The 20,391-nt window shown below is 53.4% G+C and overlaps 1 protein-coding gene across 2 annotated transcripts in view; it reads left to right on the forward strand.

Annotated features, from left to right (window-relative positions):
• Positions 1–20,391, forward strand: part of DAZL (deleted in azoospermia like) — an 890,646-nt gene that overhangs the window by 351,037 nt on the left and 519,218 nt on the right. For both annotated transcript variants that reach the window (XM_069646760.1, XM_069646761.1), the window contains exons 5-6: positions 3,463–3,529; positions 3,646–3,782. In XM_069646760.1, coding sequence (XP_069502861.1) covers positions 3,463–3,529; positions 3,646–3,782 — 204 coding nt within the window. The remainder of the gene's footprint in view (positions 1–3,462; positions 3,530–3,645; positions 3,783–20,391) is intronic.

A 20,391-nucleotide genomic window follows, 5' to 3' on the forward strand; every position in this document is an offset into this window, starting at 1 on the left:
TCCAAATGTGATCCAGACCCCTCGCTTTCCTCAGGATCTCCTCTTTCTGTGGGTACAATGACCTTGCCACTAGCACATTTCTCGGCCTCTCCCCTGGCTCTCCCGTGCTCTTGGGGCCCACCTGATGCACACTGTCGATTTTAATATCTTCCGTCTCCTCAGCGGCTATAATATCCCTTAAGACTTCCTGCACTGCCTATTTAAGGTCCTTATTCTCCACCAATTCTGCCATATTTTTGATCTGTATGTTCGCCCTACGTGACCTGTTTTCAAGGTCTTCTCACTGCTTCTCAAAGTTATGGGTGAGCCGCACCAACTGCTCCTGCGTTTCGGCCCATTGCAGCCCTTCCTCCTCCGCATTCTGTGTGATCTTCTGAAGGGTGTCGGTACGTTCTTCCAATTTGAGGACATCCGTACGCAGGTTCTGCACTGCCTGTTCCATGTCCTGCTGCAGCGTTGTAAATTACTTCTGTACTGTGGACATGAACTTATCTTGCAGCTCCCTGAACTATGAATGCAAGTCCTCCTTCGTGGCCTATTCTCTTGAGAGGGGGACCGCGCTCGGTCCTCCAGTGGTTCTCCAGGAGTTTTCCCTCTTGTATGCACCGAGGTATCTGTTGTCCAAATTTGAGTCGGAATAGCTTCATGCCTGGGTGTCTGGGCTGGGGGTGGCCACAGTTCCCCCCCTTCCCCTTCGTCTTAGACATCCTGTCTGGCAGCTCTTATTTCCAATCTTCCCCTATGAGAGCTGTCGTCTCCGCCGTTCGCTCTGGATGTAAGTCAGTCCTGCTGTGACCTGGCCTGGGACTCCGCAGTACGGGCCTGCAATGTCCACATCCATCAGCCACCGGGAGCCACTGCTGGAGGCCCCTACTTCTTCTCCTTGAAGTGCCTTCCCCAGTGACAATGGCAAGAGCCCTCCAGGGCCCCCTTATGTGCTCCTCAACCTCTGTCCTTGCCTTCTGAGAGCAGCCCCAATCCGGCCGGCGAAACTGTGTCGGATAAAGCTTGACCCCACTTCGAAACCTCACATGTACAGTTCCATACGATGCAGTCGGGATCGCGCTCCTGCTGGTGGGGTACCTCAACACTCCACTCCCTGCTGTCTCCCCACAGAGGGGTGGGAGGGCCTCCCTCTGCACCTGCAGTGCCGCTGATGCCGGGCCTCCCTTGCCCACGTGCCCTCACTTCTTCACTGCAGTGGAGCGAGTGGATGAGAAGAGGGGGGCCTGCCTCTTCTCCTACAGCCCCGATATCTCCTGGCCTTAGTCCTGGGCCTCCCGGGTCTCTTCCTCCAGCCCCTCTGCTATGGTGGATCTTCCCGCTTGGTTGCCGGTGGTCTTTTCAGGCTCCCCTCTGCCCGCCGCTTAGGTAGCTTCGGGTCCCGCACGAGTGACGGGCCGCCTCTCCCTACCTGCGCGCTCTTAGCCTGGTTGCTGCTCCGCTGGAGCTTCTTCTTCTGCTGACGGGGGCTGCTCCACTCTAACACTGCAGGGTCTCTGGCAGCGAAGACCTCGTCCCCGCTGGCCACACGGCGCTGTAACTCTCCCTTGCGGGCGGCGATCCTCCACCCCACTGGGAAGCGCCTCCGCTCCTCGCGATGCGGTCCTTCACGGCTCGGCCAAGGAGTGCAAACATGCCAGCCCCCGGCAGTGGCGCAGTGCAGAAACAATGCACACGCGATCAGGAGCTGCAGGAATTGTCGCTCTCTCCTCTGTTCATCTGGCCTCTGTGGAGCTCTGGCCGCTTGTCCGGATAGCAGCTCCCGTTCCGCTTCTAATGTGTGCTGAAGTCGCGGCCCGACGTCTCCTCACCGTGGCCGCCATCTTGGAATTAAAGGCTACTATTTCTAGATGGATTTTAAGGTGCATCCAGCACTGTTAAAAATTGCCAAACAAGAGACTGCCATTTACACTTATGGCTCGCTCCACACGTAGCACAGAGGATACATTAGCATTCATTGCTAATGTGACACTAAACACTCTGCAAAGCAGCCACATGGAGTTTAGTACGCACTTTCACACAAAATTGTGTTGAAACACAGGTAAGAAATGAGTCACAGTTGGGACAAGCTGTGCTAAAATATTTGTTTGTCTCGCTTCACCCCACCATCTTCTGGAACTGCTTAGTAGTCAATTCAAATCATGTGATTTTAAGCAGATGCACAAGCCTCAGAAGGCAAATACTGCTTACCTGTAAAAGTCTTCCTGATACTTTTATCTGCTTATGTTCACATGCGCCCAGCAAGCCCCCCCTCGTTTGGAGTAGAAATACCATAGGCAACGTGTCTTATCAGTTTTTTCCAAAACTACTTCACATTCACACTTTACTATATACTCACGCAACCGCAGGTCAGAAAAAATAAAAATCTGAGGACCTTGACGTGTTAGAGTACACGTCATCATAGGGATCGTATCATGCCCTGTCGATGTCCGTTTTCAAACATGAAAAAACTATTATGCAGTACTCTGCACCAAACTCTAGATTTCGGTTTATGAGCAAGTGAATCTGAGCAGATACAAGCATCGGAAAAAAGATTACAGGCATGTAATATTTGTTTTATTAGGGTGTTTATTGAGCGTGATTGTAGCTTGGGGTAGCAAAGTAGCGTTTTGCTAGTCATTGGGGGAAAGTACAGTGAGGGAAGCTGAGATACAGGGTAGTTGACGGCGCTGGAGGGGAAAGGTGAGAAATTTGGCAGCTAGGGATCTACCCGTAACCAGGGGAGGTAGCAGTCTCAGGTTAGGTGGGGGGAGTGTGTCTGTTTACCTAGGTGTTTGGGAAGAACATACCTTGAAGATGAACGTCTTGAGCAGAACAGATCTAAATCTTACACAATGGGGCCGTTGAGATGCATATTCTGCGTAATTCCTTTTTGAGCTGTTAGGCATGGTCCATATATCCTTTTGTACATTGAAGGGTTTGTGGGTGATATAAAGAATAGGCACTTTAACAATATATTATCATTTGTCTTGCCTTTCATCCTTCAGTGTCATGCAAGCAATATTTGTTCTTGAAAAAAACTGTTTATTGTTGTGTTATTCCAAGCAAGTAGCAAATGTGAGAACTGAGTATTCTTTGTATGAGTCATTTGTCATTAAAGAATATCTTAAATCAAATTATTAGTTCTAAATATAACTGATAAGGATTCATAAAAAAACAGTCTTGTGGGTTAGAAGGATCGTTCAAGTCATCAGTTGAGGCATATGTAGATTTTCGCCAGTCAAACCAGTGAACGTGTTAAGCTGCTTTGGATGCAATTTCTCCCTTTAAAAACATTGCAAAGTGAATATATGTATGTGTTATGAGCGGCAGCATGACAGGAGCTTGGTATTAAAAAAAAAAAGCCAACTACATTAATGCAGCATTAACCGTTCCAGGTAAGTACAGTAGGTCTTCACTTGAACTAAAAAGAAATGTGCTAATTCAAACACTGATTTGATCTATTCCTTTATTTCGCAGTCACAAATTAATTTTCACGGAAAAAAACTTAAACTGGGACCAGCAATAAGAAAACAGCAGAACCTATGTGAGTATGTCATTGCTGTCCATTTTTCTGATTAGCTTCCTTTCCCTCCATGCCATAAATCTACGTCTTTTGAAAACTGTTGGACCAATTATTTCTGTTTCATTCCTGTAAATTAGGTGCCTATCATGTACAACCAAGACCTATGGTGTTAAATCCACCTGCCCCACAGTTTCACAGTATGTGGAGTAGTCAGAATGCTGAAACGTACATGCAGCACCCACACATGATCAGCCCAGTTCCTCAGTATGTACCGGTAAGAATTATTTTCTCTTCTTTAAATGCATGCTCATTTTCTCCATGAATCGCGCATTAGAAGCGCTTAGCGGTTTATTATAAATATTTCTGATTTAGCATCACTTACAATTTGATGCACTGCAACCCCATAGACATCTAGTGTTAACATAGTCACACAGATGCGCAATAACATTGTCTGCCCTGGCGACACAAACCAATGGAAACATCTACTCTGGTGTTTCCTTCGGCAGCTGTAGCAGAACGTTCTCAAATATTTATGCAATCGGGTTTCACCACGCAAATACAGCAGACCGATTGCTTCTACTGAATATCAACATTGCCCTTTTCAGTTCATCCCCCAATCTTATTTTCCAATATTTTATTCATGAAATAATGAAAGCTGCTTGCATAGTAATATAATTTCAGGATTTGCATTAGCATGTAATTGAAAAAAATGTACACCTCTGCAATATTATTCTATAACCACATTGCTCTGAAATGCTAAACCAAAAATGTATATGGCATGTTTGTCATTGGGGGTCATTAGGAGTTTGGTGTTACCCACTACTTCAGTGATGAAGTTCCTTCTGTCGGTGGCCTTGTCAGGCCTTCAGGTTGCAACATTCAAAGGATCCTTGCCGGCTTTGTCTCTTTTCAAGCATTCTCCAGCATTGGATCTTTCATGGATTCACATGCTTAGAATATTCCCCATCGTCAGACTGGGACCCCTCGGTACACATATATAGCCTTTTCCTATAGGAAAACTTCTGACACTTTTGTGTCCTATTTACGTCCTTTTGGGGCCCGCATACGCATGCCCCGTAGGACGTCGCGGTATAATAGCCCCGCCCCCGCTGCTCCCTTCAGATTTCAACCGTCTCCAAAGTAGTGGGATCCCCTCGCGTCGTCTTACTATTTTGTACAGGGTTGTGTACTTGAAGTTGGAGTTAGGTGAATTTTTCCTTCATGTCGGGAAACGCGCTGTTCCGTCCGTGCGCGACGTGCGGCTTGAAAAAAGTTTACGAGGGGATGGACATATGGATAATATATACTGTCTCCACCCTCATCATTCGGCTGATAACTTTGACATATGCAAAGGGTTTTCTCAAAAGACCCTCAAAGACCGAAATCGACAACTGGTGGCATGGTTGAATGATGGAGCGGGGGCATACCCCCCTTCGGAGGTAGGCTCCACACAATCGGCAAAAACATCACACCACGTTGTATCGTCGGAACCACCGGCGAAGAAATCTTGACCGGCGGAGAAAGAGTAATCTCGGAGACATTCAGCTAAAGAATCTTCAACGAGAAAATCGTCATCTTCGTCAAAAAAGCATGACAAGGAAAGGCCGAAATCCTCCCTGGGCGATCACCATAGATCGACCACGAGTCGAGAGTCAGGTAAAGCAGGCCAAGTGCAGAAAAGGCGGGACCGCCTAAACCTACTGCTAAGCCACCGTCGTCGACGGCGGTCCAGTCATCGGCCTCCTTCGTACCACTGACGCACGTGGTATCTACCGTCCCGCCGACAACGACAGCAACGGGGGCCTCGTCACCAGAGGTTCTACAGGAAGCCTGGAGGCCTGAAGTTTTCGATCCGATCCCTCCGGATACTTTACTGCAGGAACAGGCAGTGTTGCTGTCATCGGGAGAGGACGAGAGCGGGGGAATAGCTGGCCCGGCAGACCTCGGGCTACGAGTGGTTGACAAGTCGTCGACGAGGGGATCCGGAGTTCCGGTGTCTGCCCCTCTTCTCAATCCTCAATCTGTTTTGTCGTTGGATGTTCTGTCCACGCTTCAGTCTTTATTAAAGTCGTTGGACCAGAGGCTACCTCAGGTAAACCTGCCACAGTCACCCGTTGACGAGCCGGGCCCGTCCCGTCCACCAACTCCCTTACGCACGCCAGTCTCAGCACCACAGGCACCCCAAGAGGAAGGTGAGCTGCCAGATTCGGAGTCTGACAGAGGAGCCATGTCGGATATCTCCTCATCCCCCTCCAGCGATCCAGCCTGGGAGTCAGAGGTGGAATTAGAAACCCCAAGGAGCCCGGCTCAGCCGTCCCCCCGGATGATATTGCATCATTCCATTCTATGATGGAGAAGGCGTGTAAGGAATTCGGTTTGCACCAGGAGGAACAGAAAAAGGACTGTTTTCTTTTCGATCACATGGGTAAGAGAAGGAGGTCAGTGTTTTCAATACCCATCCTAGATCATGTGTGGAAGGAGGGTTTGCAGACAATGCGTCACCCCTTTTCGAAACCAGCGGTAAAAGGTTGCCTTGAGAAAAAATGTAAGGCTCCACAGTCTACCCCCAAGTGCTTATCCTCCCAACCAACGCCTGAATCGGTGGTGTCGGCGGCAGCGGCGAGGAAAGCTAAGGCCCAGCACAAGTGCACGACTACGCTTGAAAACGAGGCAAGACGTCAGGATGCCTTTGGCAAAAAAGTGCTATCTGTGGGAGCAACTACAGTAAAGGCTGCAAACTCTCTGGCTATTGTAGCCAGATACGACAGAGAAATGTGGCACAGGCTGGCTCCGTTGCTGGATCATCTTCCGGAAGAGCATAGGAAGGCGGCGATGTTACTCGTCCGAGAAGGTGAGGAAGCCTCCAATCACGCAATAAACATTGCGGTGGACCTCGCTGAATCGGGCTTCAAGCAAGTCCATAATGGGGTCGTGTTACGACGACAGTCATGGCTTAAGTGTACCTACTTCAGACTGGAGGTACAATACAAAGTATTAGACATGCCCTTTGAGGGCGCCCTTCTATTCGGAGAGAAAGTAGATGAGGCCCTGAAGGGAATGAAAGAGGACTCTTGACACGGCACGTTCATTGGGTGTCCTCCAGAGTGGCCGAAGCTACAAATCTTTTCGTCCCTTTAGAGGGGCTTCAGGTAATTCCAGATTCTCTGCGTCAGTAGACAGATCCTTCAGTAGGTCGGCGTACTCCTCCCAGGGATACAGGCGTGCTTCTCAAGCAGCAAACCGACGCCGGAACTTCCAGACCTGCAGGAAGAGAACATCCTATCCGCCGTCGTCGAGAGAGAAGCAAAACAAAGATCAGCAATGACGAGCAACACACCGTTCTGGGAGGAAGAGTATCAGCCTATGTCAACGAATGGGAACGAATAACGACAGATCAATGGGTGCTGGACAATAAGGAACGGACATTTTCTACAATTCAAGCGCAGCCCTCCGCACATTCCACCTGCGTTCGTCGCTCAATCCCATCTGAGGGTACTGCAACAGGAGGTAACACTCATGTTAGCAAAAGGTGCGGTAGAATTAGTTCCAGCATCACAGAAAGGTCAAGGGGTTTACTCAAGATACTTTGTCGTGAAAAAGCCAAACGGAAAATGGCGTCCCATTCTAGATTTACGCGATCTCAACAAGTCCTTAAAGAGCCTAAAATTCAAAATGCTCAAGCTCCAGGAAGTGATCCGAGCCGTTCAAGAAGGGGATTTTCTGGCGTCCCTGGATTTGCAGGACGCGTACTTCCATATTCCAATGTGTCGGAAGCACAGGAAGTTCCTGAGGTTTGTGATAGGGCGGACTCACTGCCAGTTCACGGTTCTTCCCTTTGGGCTCAAAACCTCCCCCAGAACGTTCACGAAATACCTGGCCCCAGTAGCGGCCTGGCTAAGAAGGCAGGGCCACCATGTATACCCATATCTCGACGACTGGCTGGTAAGGGGATCCTCCCCAGCGTCGACCAACACAAGTTTGCAAGCCACCATGCAGCTTCTGCAACAGCTGGGATTCGCCATAAACTTAAAAAATCCTTGTTGATGCCATCGAGAACGTTGGCGTTCCTGGGGGCACTGTTTGAAACCCAGTCGGGGCTAGTGAAGCCTTCCCTCGACAGAATCTCAAAACTCAATCAACTGGCGGGTCGACTACGGCAAAACACCAAGCTTTCAGTGAGAAAATACATTTCGGTCCTAGGGGCCATGGCATCCTGCATCCATCTGGTGGCCAACTGTCGCCTATTCATGAGGCCAGTTCAGGAGTTCCTGGCGGACCGGTGGACACAGGCCCAAGGATCATGGTCAGACAAGATAATCATCGACGACGACAAACTGCTTCGGACTCTTCAGTGGTGGCAGAGTTTCCACAACCTGAACAGTGGTGTACCCCTACAGGAGCCGGAGTTCCAGCTAACCATAGTCACGGATGCGTCTCTAACCGGCTGGGGAGCTCACATGGGCACTCTTCAAACGCAAGGTCGTTGGTCTCAAACGGAGTCACTCCTACACATCAACGTGTTAGAGCTCAGAGCAGTGCGATGGGCCTTGAAGGTGTTCCTACCACACATCAAGGGATCGAGAGTACGAGTGCTGACGGACAATACGACAGCCATGTTTTATGTGAGAAAACAAGGGGGGACGCGATCCAGGACCCTTTCCATGGAGGCCCAGAAAGTGTGGCATTGGGCATTAAAGCACAAGATATCCATCGTGGCTCACCATCTCCCGGGAGTGAGGAACTCGCAAGCAGATTCCCTCAGCAGAAGGATGGCCCAGATACACGAATGGGAAATGGACACAGTTCAGCTGGGGAAAGTTTTCGAGAAATGGGGTCACCCCCCACTGGACGTCTTCGCAACAAAGGAAAACAAGAAATGCGAGCAATTCGCAAGCAGATGGCCTCAGGAGGGTTCCATGGGGGAGGCGTTCTCCTTCCCATGGACGGACAAGTTCCTTTACGCTTTTCCTCCGTTCCCCCTCATACGGAGGACGGTGCAGTGGATACGTAGGTACAGTTGCCGGGTAATTCTAGTGGCACCGTACTGGCCGAGGCAACCGTGGTTTTCCGACCTGCTTCACTTGTCGCTGGAACAACCAATAGCGTTTCCGAGGGTCCCGAACCTACTGTCCCGGGACAAAGGTACGGTGTGGCATCACGACCTGGACAGTCTCAACCTCACAGCCTGGCTCCTGATTTTTCGGAATTTGGTACCTTAGACGTTTCGGAGGATTGCCAGAAAATTCTGCAAGCGGCTCGGGCCCCTTCTTCCAACAAATCTTACACCTATAAGTGGCGAAGGTTCTGTGAGTGGTGTCGAGGACTACACCCGTTAAGGGTGACTCCGGAGCAAGTTGTGCCTTATCTGCTTCAGTTGGCAGAGGGGGGTTTATCTTTCACATCGATAAAGGTGCACCTGGCGGCCATCTCTAGGTTCACGAGGAAGAGACAGTCGTCTCCTTTATTCAGCGACAGGTTAGTGAAACACTTCATGAGGGGTTTATTTCAAACTTTTCCCCCAATAAAACGTTTTCCACCAACATGGAGTCTCAACGGTGTGCTGGCAAGCTTAATGAAACCACCCTTTGAGCCTATGGCCACCTCGGCCATGAAATTCATATTGTGGAAGTTGGCGTTCTTAATTGCTATCACGTCAGCTAGGAGAATCTCGGAACTGCAAGCGTTGGTTGTAGACCCTCCATACCTAAGATACTTTAAAGACAAGGTGGTTCTGGCAACTAATCCTACTTTCGTTCCGAAAGTTCCTACAGTCTATCACAAACACTCGTCCATTGTCCTCCCTACTTTCTTTGCGCCCCATCATCGGCAGCGGAAAAAGCTCTTCATATCTTGGACGTTAAGAGGGCCCTAAAATTTTACCTACATCGTACACAAGAGCTCAGGTCTACTCGACAACTGTTCATCGCGTATGGTCCGTCGACGAGAGGAAATGCAATTTCTAAGCAAGGACTGGCTCGGTGGGTCTCGTTGACGATTCCGTTTTGCCACTCCAAGGCCGGAAGGCCGCTGCAAGGGCATCCTAGAGCCCATTCTCCAGCATGGGGTCTGGCATGGATTCATATGCTCATGAATATTCCCCGTCGTCAGGCTGGGAATCCTCGGTAAAGAAAAAAACAGTATCAGTTTCGTTTCTGATCTGTCTTTCATAGTAATGACCAATCACTGGTCTCTGCGTCATACTGACCACAGCCAATGACTGCCCTCTACCTAAGCACCGCCTCTGGCAGCCATCTTCAGATTTTTACCGCACGTTCATGTGTTGGGATCCTCGTGCTATTGCTCTCGAGCGTTAGTGCTTTTTTTCACGTTTTTTCTCAAAAACTTCGTTTTTTCGGTCAAAAGAGCCTCAAGCTCCACCGACTCTCCATCCGATCAACGGGGACCCGTGTCGGATTCGGCTGCGCCCCTCAAGGGTGAAGATTTCGTCGAGCTACGCTTTTGGAGGACTCCAGAAGTTTCTCAGGCCCGGTCATGGCCCAGGAGAAGGGAAGCTCGACGCCCGGAAAGCTGTTCAGGGTCTGCCCTGGATGCCAGCTGCAGAACGTCTTCAAGGAGGACAAACACTCTTTTTGTCTTTACTGCCTACATGAGGACAAGACGCATGTGGAGAAGGACTGTGCGTTTTGCGGCAACAAGTCGGAGCGGACCATGAAGGACCGCCATCAACGTCTCGCCAACTGGCTGGAAGGGAAGAGCCCATCCGGCGAAAAGAAGAGGAAGAAATCCGAGCGGTCTTATAAGACCTTTGAGGACGCCCCGGCGACGGGGGTCCAACATAAGGGCAAGCACCGCGAGTCCGCTGGCACCGGGAGCGCCGAACGGTCGGGCTCTACGGGCGCCAGGCTGGGCGCACCCTCCCCGGCACCATCAACCACGAGCCAACGCTCTGGGTCGGGTAAGAGGAAGGCCGAGCACCCGGCGAGGCTCCTAGAGAGGCCCCGGTCGAGCTCGAAGGCGGAGGGGGAGCGAGGCACTGTCCCCCCCTCAAGGATAAGGCGGTGAGCGCACCTAAGGTGGTGAAGGCCTTAATCCATCCGGCCAAGCCCTCTATCGAGTCTGTCGCGGCGGCCCTGGCTCAGCCTGTGGAGGCTACGCCAGTGGTGGCGACCTCGGGGCTCAGAGTCTCCCTGCCACCTCGGAGGGAGTCCTCTTTTGTGCCCATCGATAGGACCCCCGTGAAATCCCCCGTGGGGAAGAAAAAGGGGGGGCAGGGCGTCGTCGTAGATTCGGCCTCAACCTCGGAGGTGGAGCTGGTCGAAGTCTTAAGCCACGGCCTCGGCGTGGAAGAAGACCGGCCCGTCGGGATGGATCCCGACGCAGGTGACGACGACATCGTCGAGGGTACCGACGGGGCCCCTGATCGCCCGTCGGATTCCCCTCTGCCAGCGCCGCGAGACAGCTCGGCGGCCATTTTGTTGGCTATACAGTCCTTATGCTCAGAGATAAGGACGAGACTACCGTTGCCGACGGAACCTCTCCCGTCGGGGGACCCAGAACCGGGACCTTCTGGTGTTCCCCCTACCAAGAGAAGAAGGATCCACCCTCCACCTCCTTTTCAGCCGTCGCGCCCCTTCCAGCCCTCCTCCCCGTCCACCCGAGGGGATGATACGGGGACTGACACGGCAGCGACGGGTACGGACGATGAGGTTTACGACGAGGATGTACCGTCGTCGCCTCCCACCAGGGCTTCTCCGCCCGACGAGATTGGATCGTTCCACTCTATGATCGCCAGGGCATCCGAGCTTTTCCAACTCTGCCCTGAGGAGAAGAAGAAGGAAGGTTTCCTTTATCAGCGGCGCGAGGCCAAGAGGAAGACGGTCCTCGCGGTGCCTCTATTGGACGACATTTGGGATGAGGGCCTCACCCTCCTCAAGAACCCTTCCACAACGCCAGCTAGAAGAGACCGGTACGAGAAAAAGTACTGGGTCCCGGACACGGCCCCCCTGTGCCTCCGGGCGCAGCCTACCCCGAACTCCGTCGTCTCCGCGGCGGCCAGGAAAAAAGCGGGGGGGGGGGGGGGGGGGTGCGGCCTCCACATCGACTTCCCCACCGGACGGCGAGGGAAAGAAATTGGACGCTATGGGACGCAGAGTCATCTCGTCTGCAGCGACGACGATTAAAGCTGCCAACGCCTTGGCTATCGTGGACCGATACGACAGGGAGCTCTGGTACAAACTGGCTCCCCTGCTGGACTTCTTGCCGGACGACAAGAGGGCAAAGGCCCTGGAGATCCTGCAGGAGGGTGAGGTGGCGTCGGACCACGCCATTACCGTTGCGACGGACATCGCCGACACTGGGTTCCGCCAGTTGGGCAACGGCGTTTGCCTTAGGCGGCGTGGATGGCTCAAGGCTACGGACTTCCGTCAAGACGTTCAGACCAGAGTCCTGGACATGCCCTTCGATGGGAACAACCTGTTTGGGAAAACAGTGGACGATTCCCTTCAGGCCATTAAAGCGGACACCGAGACGGCCCGGGCCCTTGGAGTTCTGCAACAACGACGGACGCCCTTTCGGAGCAGCGGAGGCAAGGGCGCCTCCAAAGGTGCCGGCAGCGGTTTCTCCTCCTACCGTCAAGCAGCCCGCTCGTCGTCTCAGGAGGCCTACAGAGGACGAGGCAAGTCTGGCGGACCCCGCCGTCGTCGCCAAGGACAAGGCGCTAAAGCCTCGTCGAAGCAGGATTGAACCGGCCGGGGGGTCGGGCCCCCACCGAAGCACCCCGGTGGTAGGCCGGCTGGCGAGCTTCGTCAGCGTGTGGGAGTCCATCTCCACTGACCGTTGGGTGCTGGACGCCTTGGCCCGGGGCCACGCGCTCGAGTTTCAAAGAAAGTGTCCGCGTGTCCCCCCCGTGGCCAGGAAAGAACTTCACGTCCCTCAACTTCTCCGGGAGGTGAAGGCGATGCTCAAGAAGGGCGCCATCAAACTCGTCCCAAAGAGGCTTCGGGGCTCCGGACTCTACTCGAGATACTTCCTCGTGAAGAAGAAGACGGGGGGATGGCGCCCCATCCTGGACCTGCGACGTCTGAACAAGTTCATCAAGGCGCAAAAGTTCCGGATGGTCACCCTCCAGCACGTCCTGGGTCAGCTGGAGGAAGGAGACTTCCTGTCGTCGTTGGATTTGGAGGATGCCTACTTCCATATTCCCATCCTGAAGGGGCACCGAAAATTCCTCCGGTTTGTGGTCCAAGGGCGTCATTACCAGTTCAAAGCCCTCCCCTTCGGTCTACGGTCGGCACCCAGGGTGTTCACCAAGTGCCTCGCGCCGGTGGCGGCTCAGCTGCGCCGCGAAGGGATCCACGTCTACCCCTACCTGGACGACTGGCTCATCCGAGCCCAAGACAAAGGAGCTCGCCGTGGTTCACACGGCAAGGACCGTCCAACTTCGCACGGACCTGGGATTCTCCAAGAACTACGCCAAATCCCACCTGGTGCCGGCGCAAGACGCTCTGTTTCTTGGAGCGAGGCTCAACACAGTGTCCCTTCTGGCCTCCCCGTCGGAGGAGAGGACCAGGACCATCCTGGGCATGGTGCAGCGGATGTTGGTGGCCGACGCGGCCAAGGTGAGGTCCATCAAGTCCCTCCTCGGAATGATGTCTTCCTGCATCTACCTCATTCCCATGTGCAGGCTCCGGATGCGCCCGTTGCAGGAGTTCCTGGACGCGCGCTGGATCCAAACGACGGGCAGCTTCGAGGAAAGGATCACACTCGACGAGAGTTTCCGACGAGCGATCCGGTGGTGGGGCACCCGCGCGCATCTGACGGCGGGCATGGACTTCCAGACCCCAGCCCACCAGGAGACAGTGACCACGGATGCCTCCCTGGAAGGGTGGGGAGCGCACACCGGAAATCTGCACGCAAAAGGCCTTTGGCTCCCGACGGAGAAATCCCTTCATATCAACGTCCTGGAGCTCCGTGCAGTGTTTTGGGCCCTCAGGTCCTTCCTTCCGTCCCTCAAGGGCAAGGTGGTGAGGATCTTCACCGACAACACCACCACCATGTTTTACATAAGGAAACAGGGCGGAACCAGGTCCCCAGCACTGTCCAAGGAGGCGCAGGACCTGTGGCATTGGGCAGTCGCCCAAGGGATGTTTCTGGTGCCGTTTCATCTGGCAGGGATAAAAAACACCATCGCCGACTCACTCAGCAGGGAGCTGCGCTCGTGCCACGAGTGGGAACTACGGCAGGATCTAGTGGATCGCCTCTTCCGACGGTGGGGCACACCCCAGATCGACCTGTTCGCGACGGCGACAAACTCCAAGTGCCGGAGGTTTGCCAGCAGGTTTCCCCAGGCGAGGAGCATGGGCGATGCTTTCTCGTTCCCCTGGGAGGGCCTGTTCCTCTACGCGTTCCCTCCTTTGCCACTGCTGATCCGGCTCGTCAACCAGCTCAAGAGGTCACGGTGCAGGATGATCCTCGTCGCACCTGCGTGGCCGAGGCAGATATGGTTCCCGGACCTTCTGGACTTGTCAGCGTCCCCCCCAATCAAGCTGCCGGTGGACGCGGATCTGCTCTCCAGGGAAGGAGGCGCCATCCTCCACCACGACCCGAAATCGCTGAACTTGCAGGCCTGGCTCCTGCAGCGCTAGAGTTTGGAGGATACGACATACCGGCCGACTGCAGAGAGGTTCTTGCAAAGGCCAGGGCGTCCTCGACTCTTAAATGCTACGGACACAAATGGAAGAGGTTCTCTGTCTGGTACCACGCACAGAAGATTAACCCTCTTCGGATTACGGCTCCCCAGGTACTGCCGTACCTGCTGACGCTGGCCAAAGCTGGACTGGCACACGCGTCCATCAAGATTCATCTTGCTGCGATCTCCCGATACACCAGAACCACGGGGCGGAAGTCCTTGTGGTCTCATCGTCTGGTGAAAGAGTTCATGAAGGGGACTGTTCAGATCGTTCCCGCCGGTGAAGGCTCCGGCCCCGGCGTGGGAGCTCAACGTGGTGCTGACCAAGCTCATGGGACCTCCGTTCGAGCCACTGCACTCGGCCCCGTTGAAGTTTCTGTCGTGGAAAACAGCATTTCTTGTGGCCATCACCTCCGCACGACGGGTGGGAGAGATCCAGGCCCTTTCCTGCAAGGCCCCGTACTTGACTTTTCACGACACGAGGGTAGTGCTCAGGACGCACCCCTCCTTCATGCCCAAGGTACCGTCGGACTTCCACCTCAACGAACCCTTGGTGTTGCCTGTATTCTTCCCGTCGCCTTCGTCGCCGGCTGAGAGGACTTTGCACTCGCTGGATGTGGCTAGAGCGCTGAAGTTCTACGTGGACCGCACGAAGTGTTTTCGGAAGACGTCACAACTCTTTGTGAACTTTGGACCTGTCAATCAGGGGAAGGCTCTCTCGAAGGCTTCCATTTCCAGATGGCTCTCCGGCTGTATCATGTACTGTCATCGGTTGGCAAACCGACCGCTGCCTGGCCGTCCGAGAGCCCATTCCACCAGAGCGATCGCGGCTACCACGGCGTTCCCTTCTGTGGTGGGTCTGCATTCCGAAGTGAGAACAATTTTGGCAACCATGGCCGGAGATTACAGTAGTAACTAACGCCTCACTCACGGGGGGGGGGACCTACACCAACAATCTGACAGTCACCGGTCGTTGGTCTCCATCAGAGTCGAAACTACATATCAATCTTTTGGAGCCGAGAGCAATCAGACTATCGCTGAAGGCTTTCCTACCCTCTGAATGGGGAAAGAATGTCCTGATAATGACAGATAACACAGTGGACATGTTCTACCTCAACAAGAGAGGTCATCTAGGGTCACTACCACTGTGCAGAGAGGCAATGCAGCTCTGGTACTGGGCAATACAAGACGGAATCTCCCTATCAGCAGTTGACCGGCAAGGAGAATACGGCGGCGGACGCTCTGAGCACAAGTGGGAACTTGCTAAGGAAGTTATTCATTCAAGAGATCTTCACCCTTCGCTGAACCCCTTAAGTGGATCTGTTAGCGACCAGTGTCAACCGGAAGTGCGAATTGGACTGCTCTGGGGAATTTCCCCCAAGATGAGCTCTAGGAGATGCGTTTGTTATCAGCAGTTGACCGGCAAGGAGAATACGGCGGCGGACGCTCTGAGCACAAGTGGGAACTTGCTAAGGAAGTTATTCATTCAAGAGATCTTCACCCTTCGCTGAACCCCTTAAGTGGATCTGTTAGCGACCAGTGTCAACCGGAAGTGCGAATTGGACTGCTCTAGGGAATTTCCCCCAAGATGAGCTCTAGGAGATGCGTTTGTGATGGACTGAGAATTTCCACTTCTGTACGAGTCTCCTTCAGTCCCTGTTATTCCTCACGTGATCAGGAGGTTGAGAACATTCGGGAAACACATGATCCTAATTGCCCCGGATTCGGCCAGGAGGACGTGGTACCCGGACCTTCTGGACATGTCCATCTGTCCTCCGATGCGTCTTCACAAAGACGAGGACCTTCTCTCATGAGATGAGGGTGGGTTCTCCATCCAGAGGTCAAATCACTCAACATTCACGCTTGGTTTCTGAAAGTCTGAGATACAAGTATTGGGAACTCACGGATGACGTAATGGAGATTTTGCTTTCAGCCAGAAGGCCAGCAACTAAGTTTTTGTACCATTGACGTTGGAATAAATTCTGCGACTGGTGCAGAGAAAGGAATGTAGATCTCTTTCTGTGTAATACACCAGATGTTTTATCCTTTCTACTCTCTTTAGCCACTATTAAAGCCCATTTGGCGGTGCTGTCCATGTTTAAGCGCTCGTCAGAGGAATGTTCATACCTCAGAATTCTACTGGTGACACTGTTTCTAAAGGGGCTCACCAATGCGTCCCCTACCACCACCTCCCCTATCTATTTTCCAGGTTCCTGTTTGGGTCCTTAATCTGGTTCTAAAATTCCTAACGTGTACCTTTTGAACCTTTACACTCATGTCCTTTAAGGTTGCTAACCTTTAACACCATTCTATTGGTAGCTATAACATCAGCCCATAGAGTGACTGAGTTTCAGGCACTTACGTCCAAGCCACCCTTTACTATCTTTCATAAGGATAGGGTTGTTCTAAGGGTTAAACCTTCATTTATACCCAAAATCATTTCTGATTTTCACGTAGGGCAGAACATTGTTTTACCTTCTTTCTATCCCCCACCTCATCCTAACGAGGAGGAGGAGAGGTTAAGAAACTATAGGTTGGACCCTCACAGAGCTTTAAGCTGTTATACGGGTAGACTTCCAAAACTCTGTATTGATGATCAACTTTTTATTGGCTATACGGATCACAAACTGCCTCAAGCTGTTACTAAACAGATCTTACCCAAATGGATAATTCTGCCTATCTCAGAATGTTACAGGCTGGTGGGAAAGGATCCTCCTGAAGGTGTAAGGGCCCATTCCACCAGAGGCATGGCTACCTATACAGCCGTGCAAAGATGTGCACCGAAAAAAAGTATTTTTGAAGCACCAACATGGTTTACAAGTCACAAGTTCAGAAAGCATTACTGCCTGGAATATTCCCTCGGTCAGGATGGGAGCTTTGGAAAAGCAGTCTTGCACTTGGTTCATGAAAAACATTAAAATGTACGTTCTGCTCCCTCCACCAAATCAAACACTGCTTTGGGAGTCTATCAAAGATGAGGAATGCGTGGGAGGACACAATCCATTCAAAGAACAAGTTACTTACCCCTCGTAACGTTCTTTCGACTGGATGTTCCTCCCAAGTATTCCTCATCGGCCTCCCAACCTACCCCACTGTAGAATTTCCCTTGCAGCTTTTGTTCCTTCAAGGCCGAATACGGTAATTCCCGTGGTTAAGCAGGTATTTCTAATGTTAACTAAAAACAGAACTTAAGCCAACGGGCACTGTGCGTGCTATATATGCCGCAGGCCTTCGAGGGTCATCGAATCGACGCACAGCGCCCTCTGCTGAAAAAAAGATTCTGAAGCAGCTGAAGCTGGATATCTAATATCAAACATGAGGAATATGTGGGAGGAACATCCAGTCGAAAGAATGTTAACAGGGTTAAGTAACTTGTTCATCTTCACTTTTTCAAAGAAGAAGGTTTCTCTTAAGGTACAGCCTAAACGAGTGTCAGCTCTGCGCGCCTCATCCAGGCAGTAATGTTTGGTAAAGGTAGGCAGTGAGGACTAAGTGGCCGCTCGGCAGACGTCTCATACTGGCACCCCCCTTTGTAGAGCCGAAGATGCTGCCCCACACCCCTGGATAAATACACCAGAAAAATGGCTGCCCTCTTCCTAAGCCCCGCCCCTGGCAGCCATCCTCAGATTTTTACCGCACGCTCAAGTGTTGGGAGTCCTCGTGTTTAGCTGTCGAGTTTTTTGTTGCGTGTTCACGCTTTTTCAGGAAATTTTCTCATTTTTTCGGTTTATTCGAGCCTCAAGCTCCACCGTTTCTACAGCTTCTACGCCCCTCATGGGTGAGGTTTTCGTCGAGTTTACACTTCTTGGAGGATTCCGGAAGATCTGCGGCCTACCTCAACGGACATAGCCCAGGACAAGGGAAACTCGACGCCCAGATCCAAGCTGTTCAGGTGCTGCCCTGGATGCGGATTGCAGAACGTTTTCAAGGAGGACGAGCACTCGCGTTGTCTCTACTGTCTTCATGAGGACAAGACGCACGTGGAGAAGGACTGTGCGTTCTGCAAGAACCAACCTTTCGGAACGGAGCAAACAAGATCGTCGTTCGCGCCTCGCCGCCTGGCTGGAGAAGGGCACGGCAGTTGAGAAGGAAAAGAAAAAGTCTGAGCGGGCTTCTAAGTCCTGTGAGGGCGCCCCGGCGACATGGGCCCGACAGAAGGCCAAGAACCGCGAGTCCGCGGGCACTGGGAGCGCCGAAAGGTCGGGCTCTTCGGCTGCCAGGCAGAGTGCTACTTCCCCGGCACGTTCGACCACGAGCCAGCGCTCTGGTTCGGGGAAGAGGAAGTCTGAGAAGCCGCTGGAGCGGACCCGGTCGATCTTGAAGGGGGAGCGAGGCGCTGATCCTCCACCCAAGGCGAAGGCTCAGGACGCACCTAAGGTGGTGAGGGCTTTGATCCATCCGGCAAAGGCCTCTGTCGAAGTGGTCGCTGCGACCCTGGCGAAGCGGCTGAGACTACGCCAGTGGAAACGGCCTCTGGGCCCAGAGTATCCCTGCCGCCGCAGAGGGAATCCTCTTTCCAGCCCATTGTTCAGACCCCCGTGAAGCCCCCGGCGGAAAAAGAGGGGGGGAGGTAGCGGTGGCCATTACAGACTCGGAATCAGCCTCTGAGGAGGAGCTGGTGGAAACCGAGAAGAGCCTCAACGAGAGGTTCGAGAGGGTTTGATCCCAGGGGGCAGCCACTGCTGACGTGATCGAAGACAGCGACGATGGCAACGAAGAGGGCCCAGTGGAGCAGCCATCCCGTCCGTCGCAGCCATTTCCCGAGCCCCAGGATAGCTCGGCGGCCATTTTGTTGGCGATCCAATCGTGAGATAAGGACGAGATTACCACGGACCCCGATGGAGGATCCAGAACCGGGCCCATCGGGAAGCCCTCCGAACAAGCGGAGGAGAGTCCACCCCGCTCCGCATCTCACGCCTGCGAGACCTGTGGACCCCTCGTCCTCGCCGGACCCTAGAGAGGATCCGGCGACGGACACAGCAACGGGGACGGATTAGGACGGCGGCGATGACACAGCGGACATCCCGTCATCACCCGCTCCAAATTCCCCCCGCCCCCCGAGGCGGGCTTTCCCAGCCGACGAAATTAGCTCTTTCCACGCCATGATAACCAGGGCATCCAAGCTCTTCCAGCTCTGCCCTGAAGAACAACAAAAGGAAGTGTTTCTGTAACGACGACGAGAGGCCAAGAGGAAGGCGGTCCTTGCGGTACCTTTGCTCGACGACATCTGGAACGAGGGGATTGCGGTCCTCAAGAACCCCGACACGACACCCGCCTAGAGGGACAGGTACGAGAAGAAGTACAGAGTCCCCGATGCCGCCCCACTGTGCCTCAGGGCCCAGCCCAAGCCAGACTCTGTCGTCTCGGCAGCGGCTAAAAAGAAGGCAGCTGGTGCGGTGGCTTCAAATTCCACTTCCCCGCCGGACAGCGAGGGCAAGACATGGGACGACGTGTCATCTTGTCGTCGGCGACAACTATTAAGGCGGCCAATGCCTTAGCGATCGTGGCCCGCTACGACAGGGAGCTCTGGTTCAAGATGGCTCCCCTGCTAGACTTCCTACCTGACGACAAGAGGGCGGAGGCCCTAGAAATTCTGAAGGAAGGTTAGGTGGCATCGGATCACGCCATAACGGTGGCAACGGACATTGCCGATACCGGATTTCGCCAACTGGGCAACAGAGTTTGCCTCCGACGACGAGGATGGCTCAAGGCGACAGACTTCCGCCAAGACGTCCAGACCAGAGTGTTGGACATGCCGTTCGACGGCAACAACCTCTTTGGTAAGGAGATGGACGAGTCTCTACAGGCCATCAAGACCGACTCGGAGACGGCCCCTGGCCCTAGGGGTGCTCCAGCAGCGACGACCCTTTCGGTGCTCCGGAGGCAGACAGGGTGCCTCCAAAGGTTCCAGCGGTGGCTCCTCCACTTACCGCCAGGCGGCCCGCTCCTCTTCCCAGGAGGCCTACAGAGGTCGCGGCAAGCAAGGGGGATCACGCCGTTGTCGCTAAGGAGGCTAAGGTGGGAAGGCCGCCTTCAAGCAAGACTGACCCGGCCGTGTTGTCGGGCCCCCACCGAAGCACCCCGGTGGGAGGCCGGCTGACGAAGTTCGTCAGCGTGTGGGAGTCCATCTCCACCGACCGTTGGGTGTTGGACACCCTGGCCAACGGTCACTTGCTGGAATTCCAGAAGAAGTGCCCTCACATTCCTCCCATGGCCAGGAAGGAAAATCACGTCC

This window comes from Ambystoma mexicanum, chromosome 2q, assembly GCF_040938575.1.
Source record: "Ambystoma mexicanum isolate Mex_15411 chromosome 2q, UKY_AmexF1_1, whole genome shotgun sequence".
NCBI classification, from domain to species: Eukaryota; Metazoa; Chordata; class Amphibia; order Caudata; family Ambystomatidae; genus Ambystoma; species Ambystoma mexicanum.